The following is a 10,336-nucleotide window of genomic DNA, read 5'->3' on the forward strand; positions in this document are numbered from 1 at the left end:
CTCTGTCGCCCCCAGTGGCCAGGTTCTGGGTCGACGGTGCTTCGAGGCGAGGATCTGTGCGTGTCCGGGCCGCGACCGCAAGGCTGACGAGGACAGCATCCGCAAGCAGCACGTCACGGACGGGAGCAAGAACAGCGAGGGTAGGAAGCGTCGTAAGTAGGCGGGGCTTGAGGTGATGGGCTGACTGGCTGCTGTTCCCCTCTCACACACGCTAACACACACACACACTCTCTCTCGCACACAAGAGAACTTTATCCCTACACTCCTACATACACTGCATGCCCCCCCCCGCTCTCCCCCCCGCTTGTTTTTTCTCTCGGTGTGCTGAGGCTATTCTCTGCCAGAAGAGCGCAACAAATGACTCCCCTTCCCTCTCTCTCCTCCCTCTCTCTCCTCACCTCCTCCCCCTCTCTCCTCCCTCTCTCTCCTCACCTCCTCCCTCTCTCTCCTCATCTCCTCTCTCCTCACCTCCTCTCTCCTCACCTCCTCTCTATCTCTCTCTCTCCTCACCTCCTCTCTCCTCACCTCCTCTCTCCTCACCCCCTCTCTCCTCACCCCCTCTCTCCTCACCTCCTCTCTCCTCACCTCCTCTCTCTCTCTCCTCACCCCCTCTCTCCTCTCCTCCTCTCTCCTCTCTCTCTCTCCTCACCTCTTCTCTCTTCACCTCCTCCCCCTCTCTCCTCACCCCCTCTCTCCTCTCCTCCTCTCTCCTCACCCCCTCTCTCCTCTCCTCCTCTCTCCTCTCTCTCTCTCCTCACCCCCTCTCTCCTCCTCTCTCCTCCCTCTCTCTCCTCACCTCCTCTCTCCTCACCCCCTCTCTCCTCACCTCCTCTCTCCTCCCTCTCTCTCCTCACCCCCTCTCTCCTCCTCTCTCCTCCCTCTCTCTCCTCTCTCTCTCTCCTCACCCCCTCTCTCCTCCTCTCTCCTCCCTCTCTCTCCTCACCTCCTCTCTCCTCACCTCCTCTCTCCTCACCCCCTCTCTCCTCACCCCCTCTCTCCTCACCCCCTCTCTCCTCACCCTCTCTCTCCTCTCCTCCTCTCTCCTCTCCTCTCCTCCTCTCTCCTCCCTCTCTCTCCTCACCTCCTCTCTCCTCACCCCCTCTCTCCTCACCTCCTCTCTCCTCTCCTCCTCTCTCCTCCCTCTCTCTCCTCACCTCCTCTCTCCTCACCTCCTCTCTCCTCACCTCCTCTCTCCTCACCTCCTCTCTCCTCACCTCCTCTCTCCTCTCCTCCTCTCTCTCTCCAGCCTTCCGCCAGGCGTCTCATGGGATCCAGATGTCCTCCATCAAGAAGAGAAGATCCACAGATGAGGAAGTGTTTTGTCTGCCTGTGAGTCCCATGCTCTGCTCCTCTGCCTGTCTCTCTCTCTCACTCTCTATCACTCTCTCTCTACCACTTTCTCTCTGTCCCAGATATGTCCTGCAGCAGCTCACCTCCTCTCTCTGTCTCTCTCTCTCTCTCTCTCTCTCTCTCTCTCTACCAGATTAAAGGCCGTGAGATCTATGAGATTTTGGTGAAAATCAAAGAGTCTCTGGAACTGATGCAGTTCCTCCCACAGCACACCATTGAGTCCTACAGACAGCAGCAGCAGAACCTCCTGCACAAACAGTGAGTACCAGACAGACAGACAGTTAGCCAGCCAGACAGCCAGACAGACAGTTAGCCAGCCAGACAAACAGTCAGTAAAGTATTAGTCCACCAGTCCAGGACCTGACAGGTCCAGTATGTCTCAGGCTTCCAACAGCTTCCAGATGACCCCAGATCTGACTGCCTGGTTATGTCTTACTGCCTGTTTCCTCACTACTGCCTGGTTATGTCTTACTGCCTGTTTCCTCACTACTGCCTGGTTATGTCTTACTGCCTGTTTCCTCACTACTGCCTGGTTATGTCTTACTGCCTGTTTCCTCACTACTGCCTGGTTATGTCTTACTGCCTGTTTCCTCACTACTGCCTGGTTATGTCTTACTGCCTGTTTCCTCACTACTGCCTGGTTATGTCTTACTGCCAGTTTACTGCCTGCTCCCTTGCTGCCTGTTCTTGTCTCCTGACCTCACTTGTGAACCCTCCCCTCTCTGGACTAACTCTGATGGTTTGCTTGTTTCACTAAGAGTGGCTGTAGTGTCTATCTCAGACACACATGCTCTCTCACACACTCACACACTCACTTGTCGTGGTTATGAACTCGAGGCATATGCTGTGGCATCCGCTCCTCTGCTGTCACAGACACAGCACTCTGTCCTCTGGACCTTGATCCCTTATTAAGGATGTGCACAGCCTGTGCGTGCCCCCCTATCTGGAGGGAGGCCCTGGGCAGAGCTGCCTCCTCTCTGTGCTGGAGGTTCCTTACGCTGGGTGACTTATGGCTGACAGGTCGAGAGTCAGGATCTAGAGCTTCCAGTCCCCTCTCTCCTCCACAAGCAGATCTGCCCCCCCCCCCCCGGGGCAGCCCCCAGGGCTTGGAGGGGGGGAGTCTTTGGAAATGACAGCTTGACAGAGCGACGCCCAGCAATAATTACTGCTTATGTTTGGCGTTTGTCATTAAAGAAGCAGACTGGCTTTTACTGTGAGGTAACCCTCTCACGGTTTAGCTCCTCGAGTTCTCATTCTGCAGTGTCCTGGTTAGATTTAGTTCAGGTTCACCTTCCTGGTTACCCAGGAACCCTTGCCACCTCAGACAAGCTACGGCCAGCTGTCCCTCTGGAGACATGAGGTATCAGCAATCCACAAGTTTGGTTCATCTCACTAGGCAGGTTAGAAATGTGGGCAGTGTTCTTTGTCCTAGTGAATATGTGGTCAGAATGTTGTCACAGTCAAAATTTGCTTTGACAATTGTGTTGAACTGTATTGTGTTTTAGATTAAATGAGAGGTCAGACCAGCTGTAACTTCAAAAGCTCAACCGAAATTAAATACTTTGTAGAAATTGTTGTTCTAATTTCCACCCTAAGTCCTGAGCGGTGCTCTGCTCTGCTCTGAAATCTTCTGAACCCCTCACTGTTCCTCACGCTGAAATAAAGCTCTGTGCCCCCTTTCAACAGAACGTTTCAGTCTTTTTTCAACTCTTCAAAAGTTTTTTTTTTTAATCTTTCAAGTCTACTCTCCTTCTCTCTATATACCTCCCTCTCTCTCTCTCTCTCTCTCTCTCTCTCTCTCTCTCTCTCTCTCTCTCTCTCTCTCGCTCTCTCTCTCTCATGGATTGGATGTATCTATTGGCAAACAGTGCCACCAAGTGGATGCTTATGTAAGTGCAGGGCAAAACAAGTTTATACTAATCACACAGAGTAGAATTTGTTTAATGGATGGAGGGTGGGTGGGTGGGTCTGGCTTTTCTGGTCTCCTCCAAAGCCAGTGCTCATTTCTACCTTGTCTCTCTCTGTTCTCTCTGTTCTCTCTGTTCTGCTGTTCTCTCTGGTTCTCTCTCTTCTGCTGTTCTCTCTGGTTCTCTCCGTTCTGCTGTTCTTTCTGTTCTCTCTGTTCTGCTGTTCTCTCTGGTTCTCTCTGGTTCTCCACAGTGTTCTCAGGGCGCGTCTCGGTTCGGAGCTCCTGGAGCCTCCAGCAGAGCAGAGGAGAACCTGCAGCTCCTCCTGAGAGGGCCTCACATTCCTCCCCCCTGCTCCTCCCCCTGCTCCTCCCCCCTGCTCCTCCCCCTGCTCCTCCCCCCTGATCCTCCCCCCTGCTCCTCCCTCCTGCTCCTCCCCCCTGCTCCTCCCCCCATGCTCTTCCCCCTGCTCCTCCCCCCTGCTCCTCCCCCTGCTCCTCCCCCCTGCTCCTCCCCTTGCTCCTCTCTCTCTTTCTCCTCCCCCCTGCTCCTCCCCCTGCTCCTCCCCCCTGCTTCTCCCCCCTGCTCCTCTCTCTCTTTCTCCTCCCTGTCCCTCCTCTCTCTCTGGGATCCAGTCTGTAAACTCTGACATTCTGTAGAGCAGAGGAAATAGTCCTGCTACACCTCCACGACACAGAAGTTCTCCACCTATCACAGACCTGCTTCAGTCTGCCTCCACCTATCACAGAGCTGCTTCAGTCTGCCTCCACCTATCACAGACCTGCTTCAGTCTGCCTCCACCTATCACAGAGCTGCTTCAGTCTGCCATAGTTCATCTCACTTTTGGATTAGGCTTCAGTCACGACCTCTGCCCTCTGATCCTCCCAGAACAGACGTCTGGAGCTGCCCAAGTGCAAAAAATATATATTTTAAATGTAATTTAAATGTATTAAATGAGAGCTATATACATTTTCATTATATTTTTTTCTACAAAGTGTACTTAAATTGTACTGATTTTGCATATTTGCATACTCATTAACAACTTTTATAAACAGTATGTGAGTATGTTTGTACTTATACTTTGTAAGTATAAGAGATGTTTTTGCTTGGGTAGTGCTCTACTGTAAGAATCTGACTTTAGACTATTTCCTTCCTGTTTTTGGAGCTGGGCTCGAACTTAAGTTCGCTGTGTTGGTTTGTAAAGGGGAAGATTTTATTATGTCAATAACTTTGATAATGCTGGTCATGATTTTCTAATGTCACTGCTGGACAGTTGAGTTTGTTTTTAGTGTTTCAAGTGTTTTTTTTTGTGATGGTCTGGAAAATATTTTGCCTTAGTTTAACATGAGAGGAGATTACAAATGTTTGATAATCATCCACAGATTCTGTGGAGAAGTTGCTTTTGAAACACTGTTTGAAACAGATGTTTTGTTGATTTTTTTTTTGTAAGTCTGCCTTTCTGTCTGTCTAAGATTCAATAAATGTTTTCTGTGCTTTGACTTTCTCTCCTTTTCTTTATTTTTCCTTCTTTTCATCCCTGTTTCACCCCTTCTTCCCATAGTAGTGTAAAAACAAAGAACCATAGTTAATAGTTCCTCCCATCCACCTCCCCCATACAGAGTAGACAGACCTACCAAGAGATCTCCAGGTGTGGACAGGTGCGTAGCTGGCCTGCCTACCTGGGCGAGATCTCTGGTAGGTGACCAGAGGGCTGTGCTTCTGAGACCGAACGCTGGTTTCCAGGAACGTCAGAGAGGGTTTCCAACAGTTACAGTTTATGACATGTTATTGTGGAAAAACAGTCTCGTAAAACCAGCGAGATCAGCCAAGCTAGAACCAAGATACCTTTTCCTCATCACGCTGACAATCAGAAGAAGTATTTTCCATTGTGAAAGTTAGGGACACAAGGGAACATTTAACTGACGACTGTAATTTTCTCATGATGGTGATGTTGTGTAAATGTAACGTAAAGGTGTTGAATGTGACTAACCGTGAGGCTTCTTGTCGTTTAAGATGGGATCTGAGGGGAGATGACAGTAACGGACTGTACCCTCTGTCCTGTCCCAGGACTGCTATGGCTTCTCAGGCCTCCTTTGGGTCCAGCTCCCCCTCACAGCAAGGTCAACAAGCTGCCCTCTGTTAGCCAGCTCATCAACCCCCAACAGCGCAACACGCTCACCCCTTCTGGCATGGTGGGCGGCCTTACTGACAGTGAGTGGACCTTCTGTTGTTCCTGTAGCCTCTAGCTGTCTGTGTGTCTGTCTGTGTGTCAGTGTCTTTGTTTGTCTGTGTCTGTTGTGGAATATCCTGCCCTCCCCTAGCTCTATTGGCCCCGTCTCAGTGTCTCTGCTGTGTGGTGTTGACAGAGAGCCTCTCACAGCTACTGTGCCTGTCCTCCCCTCAGTGACCCCCATGATGGGCGCCCACATCCCCATGAACGCAGACATGAGCGGGCTGAGCCCCACACACAGCCTGCAGTCCCAGCTCCCCATGGTCCCCTCCTCTCACTGCACCCCGCCCCCTCCGTACCCCATGGACAGCAGCATCTCCAGGTAGCCCCACCCCCACCCCGCAGCCACGCTGAAGCACCATTTAGCCTTACTATCCATCCAAAACACACATGCTAACGCCTTTGGTCTTTTCCCATCCAAAACACACATGCTTACCCCTTTGGTCTTTTCCCATCCAAAACACATATGCTAACCCCTTTGGTCATTTTCCCATCCAAAACACACATGCTAACTCCTTTGGTCATTTTCCCATCCAAAACACACATGCTAACTCCTTTGGTCATTTTCCCATCCAAAACACACATGCTAACCCCTTTGGTCATTTTCCCATCCAAAACACACATGCTAACTCCTTTGGTCATTTTCCCATCCAAAACACACATGCTAACCCTTTGGTCATTTTCCCATCCAAAACACACATGCTAACCCCTTTGGTCATTTTCCCATCCAAAACACACATGCTAACTCCTTTGGTCATTTTCCCATCCAAAACACACATGCTAACCCTTTGGTCATTTTCCCATCCAAAACACACATGCTAACCCCTTTGGTCATTTTCCCATCCAAAACACACATGCTAACTCCTTTGGTCATTTTCCCATCCAAAACACACATGCTAACCCCTTTTGTGATTTAACATCCAAAACACACATGCTAACCCATTTGGTCATTTCCCCCAAAACATACATGCTAACCCCTTTAGTGATTTCCATCCAAAACACACATGTTAACGCCTTTGGTCATTTCCATCCAAAACACACATGCTAAACCCTTTGGTAATTTTCCTATCCAAAACACACATGCTAAACCCCTTGGTAATTTTCCATCCAAAACACACATGCTAACCCCTTTGGTAATTTTCCATCCAAAACACACATGCTAACCCCTTTGGTAATTTTTCCATCCAAAACACACATGCTAACCCCTTTGGTCTTTTCCCATCCAAAACACACATGCTAACTCCTTTGGTCATTTTCCCATCCAAAACACACATGCTAACCCCTTTGGTCATTTCGTCCAAAACACACATGCTAACCCCTTTGGTCTTTTCCCATCCAAAACACACATGCTAACCCCTTTGGTGATTTCCCATCCAAAATACACATGTTAACCCCTTTGGTCATTTCCCCCAAAACACACATGCTAACCCCTTTGGTCAATTTCCCATCCAAAACACACATGCTAACTCCTTTGGTCATTTTCCCATCCAAAACACACATGCTAACTCCTTTGGTCATTTTCCCATCCAAAACACACATGTTAACCCCTTTGGTCATTTCCCCCAAAACACACGTGCTAACCCCTTTGGTCATTTCCCATCCAAAACACACATGCTAACCCCTTTGGTCATTTTCCCATCCAAAACACACATGCTAAACCCCTTGGTCATTTTCCATCCAAAACACACATGCTAACCCCTTTGGTAATTTTTCCATCCAAAACACACATGCTAACCCCTTTGGTAATTTTTCCATCCAAAACACACATGCTAACCCCTTTGGTCATTTCGTCCAAAACACACATGCTAACCCCTTTGGTCATTTTCCCATCCAAAACACACATGCTAACCCCTTTGGTCATTTTCCCATCCAAAACACACATGCTAACCCCTTTGGTCATTTTCCCATCCAAAACACACATGCTAAACCCTTTGGTCATTTCGTAACACACATGTTAACCCCTTTGGTCATTTTCCCATCCAAAACACACATGCTAACCCCTTTGGTCATTTCGTCCAAAACACACATGCTAACTCCTTTGGTCATTTTCCCATCCAAAACACACATGCTAACCCCTTTGGTCATTTCCCCCAAAACACACATGCTAACCCCTTTGGTAATTTTCCCATCCAAAACACACATGCTAACCCCTTTAGTGATTTCCATCCAAAACACACATGCTAACCCCTTTAGTGATTTCCATCCAAAACACACATGCAAACCCTTTGCTAATTTTCCCATCCAAAACACACATGCTAACCCCTTTGGTCATTTTCCCATCCAAAACACACATGCTAACCCCTTTGGTCATTTTCCCATCCAAAACACACATGCTAGTGTAACAGTGTGAAAATCCTTGAGACTCACTCCTCAGGTATGTAGCAGGCCACCCGCGTCAATGAAGAGCTAGCTTTTCTTTGGCGGAGTTGGTAGTGGTCGCGCTTGGCAAGTCAGAGGCCGAACATTTGAATCCCGCGAGCGGCGAACAATACCTTGTCGTGACGGAGCGTGGCTACGTCTGTTACATACCTGTCACACTAACACCTTTGGTCATTTTCCCATCCAAAACACACATGCAAACCCCTAAGGTCATTTTCCCATCCAAAACACACGCACACTTATTGTGTCTGTGAATGGATATTTAGGCTAAATGGTGTTACTGTGGATGGTTAAAACACTTTTGAACTTTACTAGTTAGTAAAGAAACACAATTTAACCTGTCTGTTATCTCCTTCCTGTACTAACTGTGGATCGTTTCTCCTATTGCAGCTTCCTGTTGCGCCTTGGCTGCGCTGCCTGTCTGGATTACTTCACAGCTCAGGGCCTGACCAACATCTACCAGATAGAGAACTTTAACATGGAGGTGAGGCCCTGCCTGTCCCACGCCAGTCACCTGTGGGGTTAGACAGGGGAGGAACCCAGACTTAACGCTGCCCTCTCTGCTGCTGTCCACAGGACCTGTCTCGGCTGAAGATCCCCACAGACTTCCAGCACATTATCTGGAAGGGCATCATGGACCACCGTCAGAATATGGACTTCTCCCCTCCTCCCCACATCCTGCGTACCACCAGTGGAGCCTCCAGTGTGAGCGTGGGCTCCTCCGAGGCTCGCGGCGAGCGTGTCATTGACGCCGTGCGCTTCACGCTGCGCCAGACCATCTCTTTCCCGCCGCGCGACGACTGGTCCGACTTCTCCTTTGACCTGGACTCCCGCCGGAACAAGCAGCAGCGCATCAAGGAGGAGGAGGGGGTGTGAGGGGTGTCCGCTTCCGATGATGTCATCCTATCCCTACCCACCTAGCCCCGCCCACCCACTGTTGTTTTTCCGCCGCCAGGGACAGACAGAGCACTTAAGAAATGCAAACGCTATTTTGAGATTTTGCTTTTAAGTCTTTTTTTTTGGTATTTCATTCCAATGTTTAAGCATGACTGTAATGAAAACATTTTGAGGGGGGTAGGGGAGGGATGCGATCTTTTTAAGGATCATAGAAAAGGTGTATTTTACTATCTAATGGACTGTATTAGTCGGCGTTATGGTCCTTTTGTATTTTCAGTTTTCAAGATAATTGTTTTAGATTTCCTGGCACAAGCCAGTTATTGATTGTATAATTTCAAGAATTGTTGTTTTTCTGTCAAGAGAGAAGTGTTACTATGCCGTTGAATAGGCGAATATACTGTATCTTCCTGTAAGGTTCATATGTGCTTTACACTACTGTATTACTGTAGATTACTAAACTGTTGATTGATGACTCAGCGCAGTTGTCTTGGTAAGTGTTCACGTGTCTGTGGAGGTTGTCCTGAACCAGCCAACCTTCCTGTCTGCTTCCTGCTTCCTGTACTACAGGGCAACACATGGTGCATATGGTCTTTGCATTTTATCAAGGGGCTTTTCTTTGTATTTTGAGTATTTCCCCTTAAACAAGTACTTTATTTTTCACAGTATAACAAAGCATTATAAGGGAATATTGGAGCTGTAGCAAAGTAGAGTAGGCTGTGTGTATTCATGGAAATGAACAGCCCTGATTCTGTTTAGATTCACTGCCAGGCCACAATCTGTTAAAGGATTTGAAGCAGGAATCAAAACGTTTACGAAGTTGACTCAGATATAGAAAGTGTTGTGTATGTGCTCGGGCTACGTGAGTTAGGCCAGGTTTTGTTTAAGTACGGATAAAGCACAGTCAATCATCTCCTGTTCTGTATTTTTGTACAATGTTTTGTAAATATGTTGCAATGTACTTATTTTGATATAAACCCCAAAATAAAAAAAATTCCGATAGCAGTGTTGTGAGTTATTTACATTTTCTTTAGGTCAAATGTACAGCATAAGTTATCAAAACATCTTATAAAATTAAATCACACTTGACTTTTTATTAGCAAAAGTTACGCAGTACACTTTCCAAGAGGCAGGGGGCACTGTTGTTGCAGCAGGGTCTTTATTTTGTGTTCCTGTCCAGGAAGAACAGTGACCGTAACCAGCTGGGGGCTTTACAGATCAAACTTGGGGAAGGGGGGGTCATCTGAGAAGGACATGCTAAAGCAGCTCCTATGAAAGGTCCATGTGCCGTACATCCTTTATAAACAAAACTTCTCCTGAGTTTCTATTGGTGGATAGTTTCCATTTGACTCAGGAACAACTTGTGCAGAACAGTGGCATTCCAATACAGTGATTTCCCAAAAACACACATAATAACCCCTTTGGTCATTTTCCCAGCATGTGTGTTTTGAATCGGAAATGACCAAAGGGGTTATCATGTGTGTTTCGGATGGGAAAAGACCAAAGGGGTTATCATGTGTGTTTCGGATGGGAAAAGACCAAAGGGGTTGGCATGTGTGTTTTGGATGGTAACCCC

The 10,336-nt window shown here is 48.1% G+C and overlaps 1 protein-coding gene across 1 annotated transcript in view; it reads left to right on the plus strand.

Moving 5' to 3' along the window:
• Nucleotides 1-9,762, plus strand: part of tp63 (tumor protein p63) — a 42,469-nt gene extending 32,707 nt beyond the window's left edge. The window contains 8 exon segments of the mRNA XM_084675780.1: nucleotides 16-140; nucleotides 1,247-1,329; nucleotides 1,484-1,608; nucleotides 5,325-5,366; nucleotides 5,368-5,468; nucleotides 5,662-5,809; nucleotides 8,257-8,350; nucleotides 8,443-9,762. Of these exon segments, the coding sequence (XP_084531906.1) occupies nucleotides 16-140; nucleotides 1,247-1,329; nucleotides 1,484-1,608; nucleotides 5,325-5,366; nucleotides 5,368-5,468; nucleotides 5,662-5,809; nucleotides 8,257-8,350; nucleotides 8,443-8,742 (1,018 nt within the window). The 3' untranslated portion in view covers nucleotides 8,743-9,762.
• The last annotated feature ends 574 nt before the right edge of the window (nucleotides 9,763-10,336 follow it).

Source organism: Hypomesus nipponensis, chromosome 16, assembly GCF_054491055.1.
Source record: "Hypomesus nipponensis isolate SF chromosome 16, ASM5449105v1, whole genome shotgun sequence".
Taxonomy (NCBI): domain Eukaryota; kingdom Metazoa; phylum Chordata; class Actinopteri; order Osmeriformes; family Osmeridae; genus Hypomesus; species Hypomesus nipponensis.